The 24,453-nt window shown below is 40.8% G+C and overlaps 1 protein-coding gene across 2 annotated transcripts in view; it reads left to right on the top strand.

Moving 5' to 3' along the window:
• hcn4 (hyperpolarization activated cyclic nucleotide-gated potassium channel 4) overlaps positions 1–24,453 on the top strand; it is a 63,982-nt gene that overhangs the window by 13,733 nt on the left and 25,796 nt on the right. For both annotated transcript variants that reach the window (XM_079340280.1, XM_079340279.1), the window contains exons 2-4: positions 7,203–7,626; positions 18,390–18,551; positions 21,509–21,727. In XM_079340280.1, coding sequence (XP_079196406.1) covers positions 7,203–7,626; positions 18,390–18,551; positions 21,509–21,727 — 805 coding nt within the window. The remainder of the gene's footprint in view (positions 1–7,202; positions 7,627–18,389; positions 18,552–21,508; positions 21,728–24,453) is intronic.

The following is a 24,453-nucleotide window of genomic DNA, read 5'->3' as shown; positions in this document are numbered from 1 at the left end:
GATACAGAAGAAGGCTCTTCAGGGGGAGTGTACACACAGTCTCACACTCTCCAACACAAATACAATATATAATCCCTGTTAGGGATGGCAATTTACTGTCATCTCTGTACTCGAGTACTCGGATTACCTAATGAACGAGTACTCGCAGATTATTATTATTCGCATGAATATTTTTTTTATCATAAGGAAATCTTGCGTCAGACGCGAATTTTTTAATACCTGTAAAATGAAATAAACATCCAGTAAATATCTCTATGCCTGTTATTCCTGTAAAATGACATAAACATACAATATTTAAAGATAAATATAAATAAATAGCCAACAACAGAAAGCGATGGTCATGTCACAATAGCAGCGTAGGCTCCTATAAGTACTTCGTACTGTGTTGCTTAACACTCTCAAAGAACAGCCTCGTACCTGTTGTTCTCTGTGATGGTCTGTGATGCTCGACAAACGCCCTGAGGTCTCTGAAGCTCCTTCTATAAAACTTAATGGAAGTATATCTCCAGCAATTTTGGTTATTAGCAGGCTGAAGACGTGCGCTAACAGGGCTAACGACGTGATGCGAGACTGCCTGTTTCAGCCTCCGCTGATTTCCAATTGTCTTTTAAGCATTAGCATAAGCAACTAATATTTCTTTGGTAAGCAGTTTTAACGCCAAAAATCTTGCACTGAACATTCACTACATCGTTTTGTCATCACTTTTCTTGACTGACAAATCGCAGCTGTAGCAGACAGACAGACAATTTGGTATGCTTTTGCTTTGTCTAATTTCTCCCTTGAGAGTTGCCGTAGCTGCCTATTATTTTTTTGTTTTTTTCATCTGTGTACTAAAGCTGAAGCCGTGGCCGGACAAGTCATACGTTTGTATCCCGTTTATTATATTAAGTGAGGCGAAAATAAAAAAGCTGGGTCACAAGAATAGCGCTGTATGAGCCAAAAGCAGCGCTAGCTTGCACAAATGCGCAAGTAATGAATTGCAACTCAAATAATAGAGTCAGCAGCAAGCACTTGAGTGCTCGTACCCATCCCTACTCCCTCGACTATATACACTCCTTTCCTATTTAGTCTGTGCCCGTCCATTTTAGATATAAGCTACTCTGAAATGTGAGTGTGTCCACTTCCAACGCTGCTTGTGGTGGCTCTCACGTTGCCTTTCAGGTATCCTTGCTGGCAGAGTGAGGAGAAAGAGAGAGGCTTATCATGTAGTCAGATGCACTCTGAGGGTGACAACATGTTCCCGTTGTCCCTGGTCATCCCACCAGGGAGCAGAGTGGGCTGTGGCTTTGGACCTACAGACAACAAATGTCCTGGTTCCCTTCATCAGTACATTGTAATCCCACCACTAACATGATGTAAACTAGGAGCTATTCTGATGCTTCTTCTTCTTTTATTTCACTGTCAGATTGGTTCACAGCAATTTTCTATGTTGTCTATCCTATAAGTCGCAGTTTACTTCCTTCCAACTTTGATCATTTAATGAGACAAACAAACACAAATGCTCTGGATATGTTTTACCAGAGTTTGTAATTTTTCTTGACATGTTTTCATCTAATTCAATTTCTACAAACCCCTTTGTCTCAAGTCTGTTTAAGCCTTTCTGTTACAACCAAACCCAAGTCAATATACTTAGAATGAATTAGTTTTAAAATGGTAATAGAAAGACAATTTTAACCTAACTTTCACCTTCACCACTGTTGGGTTGCTGCATTTTGCTTGAAAAAATATTTGTCGTCAGGAACTTAAGACCATGCAGTGGTAGTCTGCAATTCATGGTGCAATGCACACTGAAGTGCAAGACTGTATATGCCTCCACCAAACATCCCACACTCACTGTACTGTATTTATAGAACAATGTTGGTCTATGTCAGGGTCCAAGAGCATAATAAAATACAGTAAATGGATCCCTGCTATGTTGAGGTGGCCTGACCTCCATTCGGAGGCAACCACAAGTGGAAAGAAGATATCATGAACATTAACCTTACACATGAATACACACACACACACACACACACAGACACACACACACACACACACACACACACACACACACAAAAACATAGAAACTTACGTGTTTATTTAAAATTAACAAATTTACAGGCGTCACTAACATTTTAATCGATTCCAAACAGATCTTTAATTCAGCATATGACCTATTGGTGACTCTTCACAATGTTAAGTGTTTTGGGATGTCCTTTAAAACCTATCTCTTTCCCTCATTTTTCCTTGTTACATTTTTATGATAAATAAAATCAAAAATTGTAATTACAATGAAAGCTTCCATGACCTTAACAGGTTTCTCTTTTTTTCTGTCAGAACATGTATTGGATTCACTTGATATTCTGCCAAATGTGTTTTTACAACCAGTGTGAAGAATCTTTCTCAGTTTACCATTTAAAAAAAAAAAAAAAAAAAGTGTCATTAAATGTGAGTCCGGCCTCAGACAGATTTGTTTTGTAAGAGAGAAGTCCAGAGGTCTTGAATGGTTGTTCGTCCTGTTAGACTTGAGATGTTCAGGATCTCTTCTCTGGCACAAATTTTCTCTTTCTTTCACTCTGTTCTAATCTGTCTTTTATACAGCATTTATATTATTCCAGGCTGAGCTTTCAGAATCAGCTTTATTGGCCAGGTATGTTTAACACACAAGGAATTTAACTTTGGACTGTGCTCTCTTTATACAATGTAAAATAAAAATAAGTTACAGGTCTGACACTCTTTTACTGTTCAGCGTTGATCAGAGTGACAGCCTGGGGCAAGAATCTGTTCTTATGACGGAGGAGCAGCTTAAACAGTTTGTGTCCGGGGTGTGAGGGGTCTGCATTGATGCTACCTGCCCGTTTCCTGACCCTGGACCGGTATAAGTCCTGGATGGGGGGGGGGGGGTCTATTCTGCAGTCCTGATTGTCCGTTGCAGTCTGTGTCTGTCCAGTTTGGTTGCAGATCCAAACCAGACAGTGATGGAGGTGCACAGAACAGACTGAATGATGGAGGTGTAAAACATGATCAGCAGCTCCTGGGGCAGACTCTTCACCGTCCTGGATGAGACTGATGACGGTGGTGTCATCTGCGAACTTCCAAGAGTTTCACAGAAGGGTCCCCTGAGGTGCAGTCAATGGTGTAGAGGGAGAAGAGCAGTAGGGAGAGAACACACCCCTGGCGGGCTCCTGTATTGATTGTCCAGGTGCTGGATCTGATGCCACACAGCCTCACCTGCTGCCTCCCCTCAGTCAGGAAAGTGAGGATCCACTGACAGGTGGAGGCCAGCACTGTGAGCTGTGAGGATGTCCTGGATGATGGTGTTAAAACGCAAAGCTGAAGTCCACAAACAGGATCCTAGCATAGGTCTTTGTAGAGTCGAGGTGATGCAAGATTTAGTTCAGTCCCGTGTTGACTGCGTCCTCCACCGACCTGTTTGCCCAACAGGCACACTGCAGGGGGTCCAGCAAGGGGCCTGTGATGTCCTTGTCCTTGACTGGCTCAATACCAGTCTCTCAAAGAAATTTATGACCACAGACATCAGGGCGACGGGTCTACAATCATTGAGTCCTGGGATGGCAGGTTTCTTTGAGACTGGGATGATGGTGGAGCTTTTGAGGGCACTTCGCACAGCTCCAGTGATGAGTTGAAGATCTGTGTGAAGATGGGGGCAAGCTGCTCTGCACAGACTCTCAGGCAGAAGGGGGGACACACCATCTGGTCCTGGAGCCTTTCTGATCCTTGTTTCTTGAGGAGCTGGCACACATCCTTTTGACAGATCGTCAGTGCGGGTGGGGGTCAGAGGGTAAGGGGGAGGGGGTTGTGTGGGGATCAAGTAGGGCAGAGTCTGAGTGATGGGCTGACCAAGTTTAGATTTTGTTTATAAAGAATGCAACCTATGGCAGGCATATAGGGTTAATCTTTTTCTTTTTTTTGCATAAATGTGTCTTTGCTCAAAGGATGGGAATATTTGACTGCAGCATTAAGTGAATACTGGTAAATTTAGCATCTGCTGTTCTTTGTTTTAAGATCTTAGCAAGCTGTCCTAGCTGTCATGTAAAGGTTATCATTTTGGGCATACACAGACATTGGGCTGTATGATTAATCATGATTTTAGGTGTCAAGATTCACACCGATGCTCTTAAAAATGAATCACAATAATATTTATATAGCAGCTGTAGAGCAAGATTTTGAAATTGAGGACACACCACCGTCTTTTAAATCAGAGGTGTGGAAGCATTTTGGCTTCTGCGAGACAGAAAATGAAAGAGGTGAGAAGGTAACAGATGTGTGCAAATATTGCAAGAAGACTTCTGCACAAATAGCACAACCAACACGATGCAGCATTTACACCATATTGTGAATTGAATTGGGAGTTGAGTGAATCGTTACAGCCCTACAATAAAAACATCGCAATAAAAAACTCCTTTAATGAAGACAGGCCATGTTTCCAATAACTTAGCATGTTTACATTTTACTTGTTGGATGAAAGCCTGGGTGAAGCTAAATGAAGCTGTTGCTACTTTTCATCTACCCTCTGATTAATACCAGTTCAGTGGAGAAAAAGAAAATGTTTTTTAAGATTTATTTTGGATTCAGGAGGGTCAAAACAGTTAAAAAGGCAGTAAAAAGTGCTTGTTTAAAGGGTCCATAAGAACAACACATTTTCTGTAAGTCGCGTACTGTAACTTACCTCACAGTCATGTACTGTATGTTATCCATGTTATGCTTTAGAAGCAGATTCATATATAGAAATGAAACTAGTTTCCTGTCCTTTGGAAGTTTGAACTTACCTTTGTGTTGCCAATCAGTAAAAGTGTCACCTTAACATAGGGATTACGTCATTCAAGCCAATTTTCATCTCTTTTAGGAGATTTCTACAAAAAATTCCATCACAAAGTTTTCCTGCAAGATTGGCCAAAACAAAATGTATTCTGCCATTATGTGTGTCAGAACATGATAAAAAAAATAAAAAAAATTGTGAGCATACTTGGTGGTGAAGAGGTTGCAAAAATAAGCAAGGTCCTTAAATGTGAAAAGAACCCTAATGTATGGTTGAGTCATCGTAGCTTATGCAAACAGCATAAACAAAGTGAATGACTTGATGTTGATTCAGATAGTTAAAGAAGCAGAAATTCTTATTTAATCTCCGGTATACCTGTCAAGTGCTGCGAGCACTATGAGAAAGATGTTGATGGCATACAAATGCCCTGGCATTTGTAATGTTAGGAAACATGGCTAGATGAGAAAACATTACCTTTGTTTGCCTTTCTACCTTTGAAGTTTTTCTTGTCCTCCTGGGCTTTCTCTCTCAACATGAGCAAACACAGTGGTGGCAAGGTCTGTCTAAATATAACTCCTCATGACAACAAGCTGGAACAGTAGATACCCTTTTACTTTGAAGAAATCCAATTACTGTCACTATTTCTTGTGTGTGTGTGTGTGTGTGTGTCTGTGTGCAATAGTCATGAAACTGAGATACATTTATGTTTGTGCTGTTTATTTATGTGCACATGTGTAAGTGTCAGGCATGTGTTTATTGTAATACCTCGGCATCTGCTGCGTAGTATTTTTTTTTGTGTTAGCTGTTTATTAGTAATTATGCATATACAGACAGGAAACATCTGTCCACCGTTTTATTTGTAAGAGGGAATTATACTTTTTCTTTCCAAAAGCAACCGTGACAAACAGTAACATGGAAAGTACAGTGTTGGTCATTATTGATGTCCCTTGTTTTGCCTCTGTAATGCATCACTAATGGAGGTTAGTCATGCTCACAGAAGGAAAAAGAAAAGCTAACAACGCTTGCACGCTGAAAAAAATATACTTTTTTTTAATTTAAAAAAATATTAAGTTTATTTTTCTTACAATGCAGTATAAATATAATGGTAGCAACATGAACTGAATTTAAAGGTAGAAAGGTACTACACAATATATGTTTTTTTGCTTTATCACAATCCTTGTGCACAGGACTTTGAAGAGAAAAGCCTATTTTACTGCCCTAAATTAAATAAAACATACTGCACATCATTGGTAGAAACAAACAGAATAATAGGTCTACAAACAATAAGGGTCTCTAGAAAATCTGTGGTGAATCTGGTGAGTGCCAGGTTTTTTTTATCAGTATGTTTTTGGACTGTAAGACAGACACTATGTACCAAAAATAAAACTAGATTTTCACTCGACTTGACTTGGCCAGAGGTCTTTTTATATTAGGAGGTCTGATCCAGGAGTTCCTTGTTTTGCCATGAGTTATTTACTTCAACACGTCATCAAATCTATAGACCTCAGCTGCAACAAGGTAGTGACCAAGCAGCAATTACTTGCTTTAATCTATCTGAATTGCTATTAGAAATAATCTCTAACCCTTTTTAGGTATATGTATTTGGTTTCCCTTCTTCGTTAATCCCAATAGCACTGCTCTTGAAATTGATTCTGCACAGAGATAGATCTTTGTGGCCTATTTAAAAGTGGGTGGCTAAATCATCCAAGCTTACTGGAGCAGTGCACATTGCAGAATTCGCTTATGTTGCAATCTATGGAACATCCAAGATATATCACCCATCATCACACAAATGGACCGATGTGAATTCAATTACAGAGCCAGGAAAGAGTGCAATTTATATCCAAACTCTGAGGCCTGGAAGATGGACAAGGTCGCAGTACAGTTCGTAATGAACTGTTAGCTCTCATTGACCTTTGAGTTGTGATATACAATCCAAACGTAAATAGCTTCAGTGATAAGCACTCACTGGCATTAGGGAGGTTATACAGTATTCTTATGGGTAATTAAACTAATAAAGAATATAACACACTTCACTAATATTTCAACAATGTGCATTTTTACACTTTTTGTACTCCTATCAAAGTGTTCTGTGAGATAATCCTTCCTGCGCAGATGAAAACAATTCATTGCTCTATTGCTTTTTACAATGGCTTTATTATTGTGTAGGTCTCTTTTCTATGGTTATTATAAGATTTGGAGTTATAGGAAATGGACCCCTTTATTAGCATTATTAGTTTTCACGTCTTATTTCAAAAGATTGTGTTCACTACTGGCTCAACAGTATGATGCAAGTTAATGTAAATACTTTATGGAAAGACTTTTCAAAGCACACAGCAGTATGAGGCTAGCCATAAATTAGGCTTTTGTAAGTGTTAGAGTTGTGAATAGAAGCAATTCATACGTTCTGAGCATGGTATTCTTTCTTTTTTCCCCCCCCAAGGTTTTACTGGGACTTGACCATGCTGCTGCTGATGGTGGGCAACCTCATAATCATCCCTGTTGGCATCACATTCTTCAAAGACGAGCATACACCTCCCTGGATCGTGTTCAATGTGGTCTCTGACACCTTTTTCCTCATGGACCTGGTCCTCAACTTTAGAACGGGAATCGTCAAGGAAGACAACACGGAGATCATCCTGGATCCGCAACAGATCAAGGTCAAGTACTTGCGGAGTTGGTTTGTGGTGGACTTCATCTCCTCAATCCCTGTGGACTACATCTTCCTCATAGTGGAGACACGGATTGACTCAGATTTCTACAAGACCGCACGAGCTTTGCGGATTGTCCGCTTCACCAAGATCCTCAGCTTGCTGCGACTCCTGCGTCTCTCTAGACTCATTCGCTACATCCATCAATGGGAAGAGGTAGGAAAGTGCACGCCACTGTTTTGACTATTTTTTATTTTTTTGTTCTGCTGAAACCTTCCCACACTCCAGTATGATGTATATAAGCTGTGCTAATTTAAGTTTTCCTTGGCAAACTGGATCCCCTTGATGCTAACACTCAGAGAGGAAAAGACAGCGAAGCAGCCACAAAGAAAACACTGAGAACATCCCATTGAGTGACAATCATGCAATCATATTATTAGATGAATCTTGTCAAACACATGGGGCTTCACTTCCTATACCAGTTATATCCAAATGGTATTCCCATGCTGGGGAGATACTCTTGAGTATGTTTGCAGAGCTCTGTACCCTGCTCTTTCCTCTAGGAGGAAAATATGGTTGGATGCAGCTCCTGATTACATCCACCCTTGAAACGAGTGAAGAGGCTCCTTTGCTGTAGCCCAGTCACGAATAAGTTGAAGAAGCCAGGCCACTGATTAGCATTCACATTCTTTATGCCTATTCAGCTAGCAGGGGGACCACAGAGCCCAGAGAGGCATCGCTGCTACACAATCATGATTATAATTGCTGCAATAATTAGGAAAATTTCCCATTGCTCATGCTGGATGGATCTTGTTGTTCAGTCTCAGAGGTAAAATGTGCAAAGTGAAGCATCGGAAGTCTTAGTGTGGAGTCAACATGAAGACACTTGAGGGAGCATGGGACAGCGTGGCTTGCTTTGGGCGGTTAGTGACAAAATAAGAGAAAATGCAAACCACTTGCAGGACTACTTTTTGGAGAGTCAGTGCTTTCTAATAAACTGCTGTATTATTCCAAGTATCTCCCCAAAAAATAGCCAAGCTTTAGTGTCTCTATAAAGAGTACTTTCAATCAGTGAGCAAGGTCAGATTACAGATGTTAAATCCCACTGAGCACCAATGAAGATGATGTCATGAATCTAAGCATCAATTTGACCTCCGAGTCAGTTTAAGTTAATTCAGGCCCAGAAACGGTGTAAGAGAAAAAATATAACTGGTCTGCACAGAATTTAACTCAGAATTTTGAATTCAGATACAATCCACTACAAAGAAATTGAATGCTATTGTGCTATTGTTACATTATTCCTCAGTACTTGTAGAGATGTTGGTTCCTTTTGAGTTTAAATTTATTAACACAATTCATTTTTTTAATTCCATTTTAATCTCAGAATAGAAAGTTGAAAGGCTGAATGTGTGACATGTTACATTTAAATATAGCAGAAATCCAGAAAATATCTCTATGAGTCATGTATGTCTACTGTCAGTGTGACAAAAGAGTCCCGCTGTCTATGTCTCTTTCTGAGCCGTATCTACATCGTGTTTACATGGACAAGAGGGAAGGCCGGCTCATCCCCCTGCGTATAAAGGCTGTTTAAGTGAGGGGCTAGGGAAATGGTCATTTTGTGTAAAATGACATGCAATTTGAATCTATTACCAAACTTAAGGGCGCTACCATTAGCCTGTTAACACAACAGAAGTCAAACATTCTGTCTTTAAGTATTTCATTAAAAGGCAAGGGAAGGTAAAACGTTTTCATATTATGTAGAAGGACATTCTTACGCCTGGTTGCTCTGATTTAACTGTAAAAAAATAAAAATAAAATAAGAGTATCAAATATAAGAGAAATGTAAAAAAAAAAACCTGCATGTATTAGAAACAGTTATATTTAAGGGATAAGCGTTAAATTCAAAAAATGTCAACTGGGAAATATGAAGGTTCTCAGTTTACATTTCAACTGTAAAAGCAATTAGAGTGGACGACGGCAACAAATACAAAGATGTTCTTCTATTTGTGTTGCTTGTGCTCTAGCCTCTTACACCAGAGCCTTCATTATTAGTGGCAGATATTGATGTTTGTCACTATCAATATTAACATTAAAGCTGGTTATGTGTTTTATCATAAGGTACCACTGATTTGTGAAATACAAATACAAGCAATTAGTTAAAAGAATCAGGATAATTTTAGTAATACCAATAAATTGACTGTTTTTCCATTAATGCTAAATTTATGATGTATTGCTTAGGATCACATGAAAGGTACATTTTAATTTTCACATTCACATTTCAACATCACTGTGTAGATATCCATTAGTTAGCCTGGTTGTTCACCGTGGTCAAAATGCAACGGCGCTTATGGGGTGATGTTACCTGGGTGGATGATATTACATGGACAATTGGAAAGGCTGAATAGCAGCAGATTGGCAATCAAACCACAGCAACCCCAGACCTGCCCACGGGTGTTCTGAAAAAGTCTTTGGTTTTCAGATATTCCGCTGGCATACCTTGAAGAACAGTGTATATAAGTGTGGTGACATTAATCACGCCGGGCCACTGTGATGCCGTTTCAAAGAGAGGAAAAGTTCACATGAAATCACTTTGGGAGACTCTCCCTGCAACCCTTTGTCTCCATGCATGCCTGCCGCTTGTACTCCTGAGTCCAAAATAAAGGAAACAATACAAGAACTGGAAACCTGCTTTCATTTGAATCGAGTGGACACGCTGACAATGTGCTGTCTCATCTTCAGCCTGTGCAATGAAGCAGCAGAGAGAAGGAATGTGATTGAAGGAAATAAAAAAAGGAAGAAAAAAAAAAAGCAGAGTTGTATGCTGAACGAGAACATTATATGTAAAAAAAAAAAAAAACAACAACAGCATAACAATAGCACAAAGATAGGGGCAATACACTCAAGGAGGCAGCTGCCATTTACATGTTTTATGCCTGCGTGGGTGGTGTGTGCCTGTTAAAGCGTGTGTGTAAGGTTTGCTGATGATTGCTAGCGAGGCAGACAGAGTGAAAGGCCAGCTTTGCCTCAGTGCCAGAGTACTCCAGATGCAACCTCCCAGAAATGTCATCCGTCACTGCAGAATAACTTGTCGCTGAGATCTCACCACCTGAATGACTTTTTGACTTTTCCTATTGACAGCTACACATCTGAAAACGTGTGTGCATCTCATCGCCATTTGAATATTTTGGAAACACCGTGGCACTGTCTTTGGTCAAGTCACCTGCACGAACAGGAACACGAGGAGGAAATTGAAAACTACACAGTCCTTCTGCTGTTTACTATCCTGTCCTTGAAATTTAACCATATACGAACTCAGTGTCGTAAACCATTTTCTCTTGCATTATCAACATGTCGTGGCAGGATTCTTGCTCAATTTTTAACATCACTGCATACCATTCAGTGTGCCTTGCCAGTCTAAATATGCCGTGCAGTTGGATCTGTGTCTCTGACATGTCAGAAGCTGCAGGCCTGTGATGTCCCCATGTCCTCCTGAGGGGCACCGCTGATTTAATTTACTCGTATTTCACAAGTATCTGCAAGCTTTAAATAGACTCCCACACAAATTCATTAGGTTTGTTATTGTTTGAGTTTCATTTCCTCCTCAGCTCAGTAAAAAGTCACACAGAGGACACTTCCAGGAAGTGTTACATACAGCTCAGTGAACTGTACTGCATGGTTTAATGCCTCAGAGTGATACTGTGGGGAACACATTTTAAAATTTGAACCTTTTGTCATGTACCCACTGCAGTGAAAAAGTATTTTCAGGAATTCAGGAAGAGACAAAAGAATCCAACGTGCTACGACGAGATGGAGAAACAACGCAAAGAGCAGGGACAAAACAGCTCAAACCCTCGGTTGTTTTACTCTCATTTCTGGGTTTATCTCTGCCTTGTTTCTGGTTTAAAAAAAAAAAAAATACATAACATATAAAATCATAGCACACTCGCCATTTAGACCATATAGAAACACCTGTCAAAGGGGAGTTCATCCAATCATGATGCCTCACTTTAGAAAGCTGCGCAGTGTGACTTGCACTTTCACAGCAGTATTCTGGTCCAACACGTCATAAATCTCTTTCATAATCCTTCAGGGACAGTTAGCTAACTTCTACATGTAGCGTTTCTTCAACCATAGAGTCACTTAGTGATATAACAACATGTCTGGGACACATTAAGGGGTTGCATCTACTGACTCCTCTTCTGAGGACCCCCACAAATACTGCCTTTGAAAATGAGTCATTTTGGTCAAGGAATTAGATTGTATATAAACCAATGACATGAAAAAGTCTTATTTGTTTATTTTACATGTATGTAAAATACAAAGTACTGAAGGTGTCATGCATACAGGTCTCTTGTCGTGGCTAATTTGCAACCCTGTGTTTATGTACATACAGAAGAAAGAGGATTCAGATTCTGACGCGTTAAAAAAATTGTAAACTATTGGTTGAAATGTTATTGTAAGATATTTACTTCATTGTACTGTGCTTGTCGGTTCTGCTTTCCTGCATGCCAGTGTTTGCATGCCAGCTTTGTTGACATGGACTATAATTGCATGTCATTAGGGAGTTTAATGTGCGAGTAGCCTGTAGCTCATAACATGATATCACGCAACCACAAATAGTGGAAGTGTCCTTGAGTCTGACGCTTCACCCCCAACCTGCTCCAGTGGGGTTTCCCGGAAGACATCGCAAGGGATTTGAGTTTGAAGAGGAGCAACAAAATGATGAATTGTGAAATCTGTATTTTTTTTTATTTTTTTTTATTTTTTTTGGGGGGTGGGGGGTGGGGGGTGGGGGGGGGGGGGGGGGGGGGGGGGGGGGGGGAGAGATTCCTACTGGCACCATGCATCAACAAAGAGATGATGGTACTGTATAGATGAGTCTCACATGAGCCGTTCTCCTTCAGGCGTGACATTGTATTTGAAGCTCAAAATGTGACCCTGCAGCAGCTTGTGGTTTTACTTCTCCCATGTCCCATCATCACAGCTGTCATGAATTAGCTCTGGTTGATTCCATTTCCTCTCCAAACACTTGAGATATTAGGGTGTTTCTACAACCGGCGTGTTGACACGACGTTGTTTACAAACATGGAGGGTTTTTTGTGGCGGTGGCTTTCTGCCAGTGGTAACACATTTGTGCTTAATGACGTTCAGCATGGTTATTACACTGACGCAAACATGCATGCACACACACACACACACACACACGACAGATCAGGCTGCCGTTATGATGGCCCCTCCTCTCCCTCTTGTCAGCTTCCTCTTGTCACTTTTCATCGGGTTAAAAATAAGGCTGTGACCGGATATTCTCCTCATTGGAGTTGTCTCCTGTTGATGAACCAGTGACTTGGATGAGATTAGTCATCCTGTTAAATCAGATTCAAAGCAGTGCACTAATGACTAAGCTCTGAGGGCTTCCTCTTAACGTGCCTGATGCCTACAACATAACCGTCTCGACTGGCCGACCCAGTAAACCTTGCTTTTAGCATGCATGGAGATGAATTTATGAAAGCTGAGACATTTAATGAGCGGGTTATGGAATTCAAATGGTGAAGTTAATAGTTACAGCTTCAGTTATTTATTCCAAACAAAACTGCTCGACAAAGACTTCAAACAGGAGAAATGATCAGATGACAACAAAGAGGAGAAAATGGTATTATTTTTATTGTCAGGGATATAATCAATAGCTTGAGGTGTAAGGAGCTCTGCATTTGTGTATTCGTTACAGAATGTCTCTATTCACATCGGCGCCACAGTTTGTTTTACGGCTCAGTCTGCACAAGTGGCTTTGTGCTTCAGTCTGAGAGAAACAAAACGTTCCGTCAGTAAAATCCTCAGGCGCTGTAACAGAAGTTAGCCACGTGGCTGCCTCTTGTGTCCAGAGATGAAGCAAGACGCCTTCCATTTCCACCCAGTAAATCTTTACAGAAATATTCAAATAAGATAAATCAGCTAATCAGCTCCGCACTCGCTGACCCATTACCTTGGTCAAGGACTGGTCTTTGAGAGATAAGCAAAGCAGGGAGAATATATTTAATGGGCTATTATTTAGTGCACAATGAAGCTTGCCAGCCAAAGTGACAGGTCCTCAACACTCTGAATAAGCTTTGTCTGATATCAATACCCACAGTGCACTTGCCGAAAAAAGTATTACATAAAAGTGTGTAATCCTGCAGAAACCCAATGGCGCATCTTGGTAGGGAGCAGAGCGAAAGTGGTTTTTGTGATCTGAGCCCTCCAGGCCTGTTCAGACGGATGATGGAAGGGTTTTCCCAGTGGTCCACTCCCAGGCCTACTTCTCATTCTCTATGTGCGCTTCGTCCGCCATGACAGCATGCATGAGCATGACATTTTGGTCGAGGCATTTAGAGTGAGAAATCTAACCCCTGCCCACAGCCTGCTCCCAGAGTCTGCCATCATCCTGGATGATTAAAAATAACACCGAGACATGCATGGATTGATTTCGCTGATAAACTTCGTTACTCATCATCATGCGGTAATCATGTCTCACTCAGACACAGGAGAAGCAAATATTTGGCGATTGAAATGCTTTGTAACGGACAAAATACATACAGGACAAAAGGAGCAACTTGGAAGGAAAAGACTGATGGTTTTAAAATAACGATTTTCATCCCAAGTCTAGAGCTTGATGGTGAATGTTTTCTGAACTCCTTCTGATTGAAATTCACTCAAATGATTATACCTAAATGACTTATTAAGCACCGTAATAAAGTATTTAATTTGAGAGCTGCCCTTCTCTTGGCATTTGAATTGCTCTACAATCACAACTGTGTGATAAAATGACATGTCCACTCTGTTCATGATTATTTAAACACCTCTGCAAATATGTAGCTTGTACAATCACCCCTCATCATAATATACATTATTCAAAACCAATTAAAGCACATCAAACTCATTCTTTTGACATCACGGATATCTCTTAGTACAAAGTAGGGAAACTATTACCAAAGAGAAACATATCTGAGAAAGGCAAAACCATGTGTTGGAATTTCAGTCAGCAAAGTGGCTGATTTTAAGAAGGAAATGTGAGTTTTGTTTGTTTTCTCTTACGTGTTGAGACAGCATCACGCCAAACATTCATCATCATTAGCAACGCTAGCAAGAAACACCAGATGCCTCTGTGTATTGCTACATGGAGTGTGTCTAGCTACCGTCAGCACACTGGCACATATGCATCTATTCTCTCACCTGGATCTCACTCTTCTTGCTCCATCTGTTTGAGAAGGCAAAGCAGCTGCCTCCACCCACTCTTCTGTCTAGACCTGATGGCTGGCTCTCGAGGATGCAAATTAGTTTATAATAACTTTAGCATGTAACCCTGGATTTGACCCCTGTCATGTTTACCAGCCCTTATTTATAGGTTTATTATTTCCTTAAGTATTTTTGAGCCAATTCTTTAATGGGACATTGCAGTTGTAAAGAAAGGTGTCAACCTGTGACACTTATGTTCTTGCATTATGTCACAGCAAACAGTTTAAGCCATGTCTCTACCAAAAGTACCAGAAACTTCTATAAAGGAGACATAATAATTCTGCATTTTTAAAATATATAATGTTAGACTGTTGGATGTCTTAACTAAATCTGGTCTAAGTTAAAAAAAAAAAAAAAGATAGGTAAATGTATTTTTCCAAAGTTTAAAAATAAAGGCTCCAGGACTTCACTAGGCCCCTTGTCTCCGGGTGCTGGAATAGCACATGGTACCCTCTGGGAAGATCCTGCAGTGGAAAACACTGCTTTAGTTGACAGCAGTGCTACTGTAGTCAGCAGAGTAAGGGAAATTGGAGTAATAGTGTATTAATTAAGTGGCTATGTTTTGGTGGCAGGTATATTTCCTCTACATTAATTATGTATTGTGTTTTGTCTTGTAAAGTGGCTTTCCACGTCCTCTGTCTCTTGTTGCCTAAAACCATGTCACTGCAATTTCATTAGTCATGTTCATGAAACCACAACTTACCTACGCTTGTGGTATCTAGGCTATGTTTTTAATTTTAAAAAAGGAAACAGATTTCAGCTTGTCCTATCGTATGGAAAGGCTTAATGAGGGGAGGGAGAGTGACAGCGAGACTTCGTTCAAATCTGCTGTTTGGTCTCCGTGCCCTCATCCATCTAAGCTCTCTTGTTTTTTTGCTAAAGCCAGGCTCATAATGTGTCCCTATCAATTTAGCGAAAGTGATCACTAATCAATCATAATTCATGTAACGCGTCATGTTGTGGAATGCTGCGTGTGCAATAACAGTGCCTGTAATCACATTAGAGTTTGCATTTGTTCATTTGATCACAGAGTGCGCAGAGGTCCTGCTCTGTGAGGCTGTTTTTCCAATTTACAGAAGGTGACAGAAACAAAATGGAAAAACAGTCATTTGACTTATGATCCTATAATAATCAACTTTTTACCAGACCCAGTCTTTGTAATACATTTTTCTAAATGTTAAGTCTGTTCCTCCTTGGCGTGATGAGAGTCTTTGAATTGATTACTGCTGGAAGATAGAGATAAAGGAATCACCTTCTTCCAGTGGCAGTACAGTTTGGGTTACAAACGGCAGATTTGCATGAAATTACCCCTGCCAGTACTCGTAGGCTTTATTCTCCACACAATGTTTAAGTGCCAGAGGTCTTCAGAGGGCACATCTACAGTAGGAATGTAGCAGGAGTTATTGTCGAACTGTAATGACACATTCAGGCTGCACCAAGAGATACTGAAAAGAATTTATCCGGCTTCAGAAATGCACTTACACAGAGGTGGATAGTGTGCAGACTATTTACATGTTCAAGGACAACCCATAGAACAGTGTGACAGTGCATAAGACACCGACACTTACAGATCGTTAAATGCTCTATAAGAAGTGTCATGTCTCGAAATGTGCAAGATTTACACATGCACAAACTCACGAGTTATATGCATTTACAAATACTTTTGTATTTAATGTTGATACTTAAAATGATATATAAAGGTTGATTAACATTTATTCCAGAGATATATTGACATTTTGTCCCATAATTAAAGTACTACATTTCCCATAATGTGTGCGCATAGACATTTGCCACTGTCTCTACGTAGACACATAACCACAAGCAGCCACAAACTACACAGATACTAATACAAACACTCATAGACATTTATCCACAACTTACTTCACTCAAGGCCTCAAGTTGTTCCTGATGTTTCTATGTCATCACACAGGTTCTGTAAATTCCAAATGTATTAACAGGTTTTTAGTTTAAAATGTATAAAAGTCATAAAGTGAACTAACTGTAACAACATTTTACACCCAGTGAAGCATTATGCATTAGGAGAAAGCGACAGACTTTTATCCTTTTTCGGTAAATATACAGCATCATCTGGCTGACGAGCAAGGGTAAATGTCATATTAACACTGTACTCGTGCCATAGTATCTAAATATGCGAGTTCAAAAATATGAATTTCTAATGTTTAAAAATGAGACCGCTCTCTAGCATGCTTGATGACTTTGAAATCCCCATTGCGTCATTTGGATTGACATATTACTCCTTACTAAGCAAGTTTTTTTTTTTATAGCTCTGAAGCAGCATCTGTTTAATCGAGCTCCCTTTTCCTGTCTTGAAAAAAAGATTTCACCAATGAAAAATATATCAGGCTCCGTGTGGGAGATGGAAAGGGGAACCTCATGACTTATTCATTGGCCACAGAGTGAATCTAACACTCTAATGTTATGGAATGCCATTACTGCTCCAGCAGGAAATTTGACATCACTCAACATTGCATATTAGATAAAATGACTTATTTATTGTCACTCTGTTTAAGGGAAACACTGACTCCTTAGAAAGCACACCGTAACTTATATTTGGTGTGCTGCTGTGAACAGAAGTGTAGAAAATTAAGGGATCTCGTGGGCTGACGGAGAAAAGTTGCAGTTGGGCGAATAATTCGACTTAGGTGATGTGAAAGTGCCTGAGGCTAAACATTTTGAACCAGAGCCCAAAGAAAGAAAGAGACAGAGTGGGAGAGAGGCACACTGGGTTTCAGAGTGAATGTTTGCGTGAGTGGGGATGTCTCCATCTACTTTCAAGAGAGCCAGGCTGCGCTCCTCGCTCGGGCACATTTTTATGGACTTACCTCTGGCTTCATGGTAGCCTGCTGATGGAGCTAAATTGATGTGATTTGATGGTGCACCCACACTGTCCTGCACAGACGCCACCCAGGGTCCCTGCCAGCCGTGTTCTTAACACACGCAAGGAAAAATACACGTATAAAAACAGGCAGTCAGACAAAATAAACAAACCCAGTGCTTATACAGCAAACGCCGAAGATTCAAATCTGGATGGCAAATATGTTTATGCCCTCATCTTCCGCCTCATAATCACTTGCTAATGAACAACAAAGCAAAGATGGAATATCCCCTCTCAGTCACAAGCTCTTAAAAGGCACTCAGTGGATTTTAATAAGGAGTGAAGTGGTTAGTGATGCACACCCTGGTCTTCAATGGGATTAAGAGGCTTTGAATGGTCGGGTCCATTAAAATCTACACCAGCCCACAAGTCCTGGAGCGCCTTATGAGTGTATTTATCATTAGGATTAACGAACCCAGCCTGCGAACACTCTAACCCTGTGAGCTCAGGCACCTCTACCTGTGTACAATTATTGTGTTTGGCTGAGTGGCTGACGATAAGAGCAAATCAGCAGGTAAAGCTTTGGTCCCAGTCTGCAGCCCCTTCCTCTGTGGACCGTTTTCAAAACAGCAACATCTGCATACACGCTCATCTGTGTGCACTGTAAAAAAAGAAGCTGAGGTTTGTACTGTTGTCTAACTCCAAAACCACGTGCGTGATTCGATCAAAGAGAAGACCCAGAAGTCATTGAAGTGTCTCTTGAGGGGACTGTATGTGCTTTGCAATCCAGAGAGATATCAGGGATTTGACCATCTGCACGTTCAGCACACCCCTAACCTATCTTTTTGTCCTCATCATCTCTCTCGCCCCGCAGATTTTCCACATGACTTATGACCTTGCCAGCGCCATGGTGAGGATTGTCAACCTGATCGGCATGATGCTGCTTCTGTGCCACTGGGATGGCTGCCTGCAGTTCCTGGTGCCCATGTTGCAGGACTTCCCTGCCGACTGCTGGGTGTCCAAAAATAAGATGGTGGTAAGTGTTCCTCCTGCACAGAGCTCTCCTGCCTGCACCAATCAGATTATGACCCATCTTATCTCATCCATCAGCCTCAGTAATTACTGAACTAAAACCCTTTAGCATCCTGGGAAAGCCTGCCCTGCACATTAGTCATTTTTAAGACTCAAATCAAACATATTTAGCTCTTACATTGGCCCACATGTATTCAATTTGCTGATTATTTGTATTTATTAGGAGCTCTCTCGACTTCTGCCCCTGTTGTGAAAAGTGAGAGACACTGAGGCTGTGGCGGGACTATTGATTTTCTGAGGTCGACTTAAAACCCTTTATTCAATATTGTCTGAATATTGACAGTTTCCAGTGACCAGTCATGCTGTGCTTTAATTTGCTGCGCTGTTAAAACAGCTGCTCGAGTGAAGTCTCTGTTATAACTTGACTCACATTACAGTTCGCTGTCATTTGCCCATGAAGCGGACTGTGTAACACCTGATGTGCGACTCTGAATCATCGCAGCTGATGACCTCATGTTAACCTAGTGTGGTGTAAAGGACGTGGCTCGAAATGCACCTGAGTTATTGTCAGGTTTTGTGGTTTGGCCTTCAATACGATTGATTCAGCGTCAGTGCATGCTTCTCTCTATAGTACAACATATCAATAACTCTACATGTATTTAACCTTTAAAGGGAAGCAGCTGAGGAAAGTGGTGTCCTCACCAATGACTATATTGATGGAAATGTCAATAGGGTGAGATTTCGGCTTTCTGCCCTTCCCTAGACTGGAAAGTGTTAGTTTTGAACGTTTTGACCAAGCCTTATAACCATTTTCAACCAGCAGGATTTAGTTGTTTTTTTTTATTATCCCTGTTTGGATTATTGCCCTTTTGTGTTACAGTTGTTGTGTTACAATCACAATTATTTAAGATAAGATAAGATCCTTTATTCATCTCGCAAGCGGAGAAATATACAGATATATTTACAAAACAGGCTAAATGACTAGTTTGAAGTAATTTAATAATTTAAAGCCACAGACTGAATTGGTTAAAAGAATGACAGATTTAAGCCCAGAATAAACATGGCTTATGAAAATGGCACCCAAAACAACTTTAGGTCTAATGTGAACAAACTTTTAGTCAACTGTATGATCAGGCCTGCGTGCCAGAGCAGATGTCACATGAGTACTTACATCGCTCATGGTATGATGTATTTGGATCCTCATGCCTCCCTGACGTGCTCACTTGTTACATCTAATCATAAGAAACAACAGATGTTGCAAACCACTGTCCCAAGCTAATTTGACCTCTATTCTGTACCTCTCTGTGCCTAGATAATCACACTCAGGTGAGGCTGGTCTGCTCAGTTACTGTCAGTGCTGGAGGTCAAATCCACAAGTCGTTTTAAAACAAAAACCTCCTTGGCAATAATTGATCTAAATAAAGGGATCAAGACATCAGAAAACATGCGCAGATGTCAAGGTCACATCCGAACATTTCCCCGTTCTATTTTTAAATGTTTCATCCCCTTCGCCGCCATGAAAGATGCATTTTACAACTAGTTCCATATGCAGAGCCAAGTTGCAAGGGGATTATCTTAAGTTACATAAGGCAGAGCTGTCAGGCAACATAACATAAACTGTGGCTCATCATGAAGGTACAGTAGAATATGCATGGATTAAGATCCAATTTGAAGTCTTACTCAGCAGCAGTGAAAACAAAGATATGATTGCTTTACTAATCTCTTTGTTGTATTCTGCATAAACACTGAAAACTCATGTAAACTGAAAAAAAAGGCTTAAAAATCCTCCTGCAGACCTACAAGAGAAATTTGCCATCCCTCATTTTTAGACTTTAATCTCCAATTTATGTTTACATTTTCAAATATATATTTAAAAAAACAAACTCTACTTTTACCTTCAATCCAACTCCAATTAAAACCTAAAAATGAACTCTTCCATTTCTTGACTGTTTTGCTCAGTCACAAAAGGGTTTCATGAAGTTCTGCCTCCTTCGTCTTCTGCGCACAGACAGCCCCTTGTATCTGGGAGTGCAAGATCTGAGGAAGAGCCCTCACAATGGACTAAATTTAAAATCCCATGTGAGAGATGCAGCCTCTCATTAAGATCAAAATGGACTTTGTTTTGTTCACACAGTAAACACTGGCTAATTAATTGCATTACGAAGAATAATGCTTCTCACTGTGACAGAATAACAACTATATCTTCCTGAATTAATTCAAGCCTCGGGGCCAGGCACCTCTCCATTGGAAAAGCTTTTCATGGTTGGCTCAGATTACCTGGCAGACACAGAGTTTGTTAGTATTGACTCAGTCACGGCTGGTTTGATTCTGATTAGAATCATCAGGAGACATATTACGTCTTCTTTTACCATAGCTGTCCTATTACCTTGCAGTGGCCATCGCTCCTTACCTTTACAGAAGGGCACTAATAAAATCACTATCTCTCTCCACTTTTCTGCCGTGGAAATGAGTTTGAAAGCCATTTGGACATTGTCACCCCCAGGAGAAGGTTGATATTGATTTGCCATGAAACTCCTACAGGGATCTAAAGGAAAAAGGGGCAATTTATCTACAAATGAGAAAACTCTAAGAGAAATAACATTTTTCTAAATAGCTGACCTACTTACTGTCATGCAAGCCTCTTGTGTCTCATTCGCTCACTTCTCAGGGCCCTTTTTTAGGCTCCTGCCCAAAAGTCTGCTTGTTCCAAATGTTTGCATATCTAAAAGTACATTTACCCTGCCAACTGCTCTGTATTTACCCAAGACAGTTTGAAGCGGACATCTGCCATTAGTTTTGTCTTTCATAATGGGATGTGTGCGTGCCTGTGTGTGAGCTGTCAGGCTGCTCGTTGACCTTTAACGTGCCATCAACGCTCTTATGAAAGAGAGATGGAGAGCGAATGACCAAAAAAGAAATATCAAGTGTACTAACCCTAACCAACCCTGTCTGTTCATCCAGAACGACACATGGGGACAGCAGTACTCCTACGCACTTTTCAAAGCTATGAGCCACATGCTGTGTATTGGGTATGGCATGTACCCCCCGGTGGGAATGACAGACGTGTGGCTGACCATCCTCAGCATGATCGTGGGCGCTACCTGCTACGCCATGTTTGTCGGCCATGCCACCGCGCTAATCCAATCGCTGGATTCTTCTCGACGGCAGTACCAGGAGAAGGTGAGTGAAGATATGTTGTGGACAGCTGTGTGTTCTTCCGTTTGTCGTGAAGAGAGGACAGTGGTGGGATGCTGCCTCGTCCTCAGATGTATGTATTTTTTTTAAATTTGCTGCAGCTCTTTAAATCAGATCTGCATTCCTTTGATGGTTTTGCATGCAGCCATAAACCCTTCCGTTATCATTCTCCATCATTATTTACTAGTTTTGCCAAATCTGACCACTAACATCACAGGTGAAAGTAGAGCAACTGTTCCAGCATCATCCCAAAATCCTGTTTTTACTTGAGTTTCAGAAAAAGTAGGTCGGTCTATATAAAGCTATTTCATTTATACATTTATCTTACAGCTTCAGAATTGAAAATCCAGCCAAAATATTTCTCTTCACTCTCATAACAAGGCTCAAACAAAAAGACAGTAGAGGTGGGCCGTACACTGATTTCATAACAGACACTGGTATCACGTTCTAGATTTTTGCACTTTGATTCCAGGTTTAAACATACGTTTTGGTTCTAATGCACACATGGGGGAGATTCACTCCCTCAAATTCAAGGTTGGACATGTTCACACCTATCACAACACAATTAATCCATGCCGAAATTGTCATTGCTGCAGCTGACAAACTGCGGGAGAACAACAACTGCTTGAATGCCCAAATAAAGGTTTATAAATAACTTTTCCATGATTTATGCATAATGGACCTGAAGAATAATAACTCCACTTTATATCCCTTGAAAGACTGTAGTGTAGCTCATATGTATTGTTGAGGGTGTCTGTTGTTTTAATATGCATGCGTCAGACCCAAGTATTAAAGAGAGCAGTACAAAACTAAACATGAATATGAAAACATAATTGAAACAAGTGAGCAGGCCTGCATTCCATTTTACATCATATACCAGTCGTGTACGTCTCTTCCTCACAAGACGATTCGATCCTCTAGGGCTCTGATGCAATTCAAGTCGACAAAATTGGATTAAAGATTTCATGAAAGCTTTGACTCCTAACTACACCATTTGATAGTAAACCTCAGCCATACAGCGGGCTCTAGACACCCTGACTTCAGCACATTGTGAGTATTTTAAATTGAGGTTGCTTTGGCTGCTGCTTGCTTATCGTTAGCGCTTACCACAGGTGAGCTTCGTCATCGCTCTCTATGTATTAAATCTCCTTTCTGCACCATCAAATGCAAAAAGCCCTTGCATTAAAAGTAAGGCCATTCTGAGATGGGAGTCCAAGTTTCCTTCTCTTGTGAAACCATCCCCATCAAGAAAGGAACCCTATCCTCCCTTGTTCAGCGAAAGGGAAGCCCAGACAGCTGGCTCTGAAGGCCGAGCTGTGCTTCTCAGTCCCATGCCCTTTGGAGGTGATAATGAGCCGAGCTGCCAGGCTGCAACTTTTCCCAACATTTCCAGTGAGGAGGAGATTGGAGGAATGACTTCAAGAGAACGGTGGCTCCAGAAAAAGCACCCAAATGAGAGGAGGAGAGCAGGAATAAAAGACAGTGGACATGTGGAGGAATGGATTAGTTGATGTGATTGGTGTATTGCTACATTTCCAAAGGGAGAGAAAGTGCAGTGGATAAATGAACACCTCACAAATCAAAGGATGAGCAACAAAGACCAGTTTTCTACCAAATTCTCACCAGCTTAAAATGTCAAACATCCACAAAATATACCGTTCAAACATGACGAATTGTCGTTCTGCAGCATATGGGAGACAACGTTTCTCTGGCCTGGCATGCTCCATCCCTCTGCTGCTCTGCTTCAGAAGCCTGGCTGCCAAGTAGACTGAACAGCTGGCCTGCCTCAGCACCAGTCAGCATGTGCTACCAGAGTCATTTGCTGCTGTTTGTGGGATCACTCCCTAAGGCACCTTAAGAATCCCCAAGCCAGCTAGAAAGGCTCCCAGAGCTCCCACAGCTTCCCACGGTGCTTGCCTGCAGAGAGATTATTACTGCAGACCGCAATTAATTTTAAAGAGTGCGGATTCTCTCATTTATCTCTCCTCGTGTCTCAGCGATAAGGCTCTCTATGAGTGAACGGTTTCTATGTGCTCATTTGGCTGTGGGAGAAAAAAGTCATTTCTACAACAATGTACAACACTGCTAATCACAGTTAGCTATTTGAAAGACACAAACCTTTATGTCACCGGCCTTTGCTTTGGTTGTGTGACAATGGGATCTGCTTTTTCAGTCTTAGACTAATATCACGGTCCACACACTCAAAAAGATAGGCAACCAATCAGTCAATCCCTTGGGTATTCAGGAAACAGGTGGCTGTTCTTCGATGGCCACCAGTCCGCTGTGGAAGGTACAGCTGTGTCTGTCTGTTGGGACTCAGTCTGGAGTGAAATATGCCAGCTCAGACACTGCCAACACAGCATCCAGTGTCAAATCTGCCACCTTCAGCCAAGTTAATGTAAACATCTGACTGATTCTGTGATGTCTCATTTGTTGAAGTAAGGTGGCATTTTATATCAAAACGAATAAAGTGACATTTATCTTTTATAACAGTGTGTTGCATTTTGGGGCCAAGCAGTTTGTCGATACATATACTGTATATTTTTAAATGCACAGTAAGAGAAAGGGAATCATAGCATGACAGGAATCAGGTAAGTATAGAGAAATCCTTATTTTACCATCCCAAAAATAAATCAGGATTGAACACACTGAGTAAGAAATAATGGGGCATCAAGTCAGTCTGCATAAAGGAGGAAATTAACTTAACTCCT

The sequence above is a fragment of the Symphodus melops genome, assembly GCF_947650265.1.
Source record: "Symphodus melops genome assembly, chromosome: 3".
Lineage (NCBI taxonomy): Eukaryota > Metazoa > Chordata > Actinopteri > Labriformes > Labridae > Symphodus > Symphodus melops.
The sequence above is the reverse complement of the archived record's forward strand: the minus strand, read 5'-3'. Positions and strand labels throughout refer to the sequence as shown.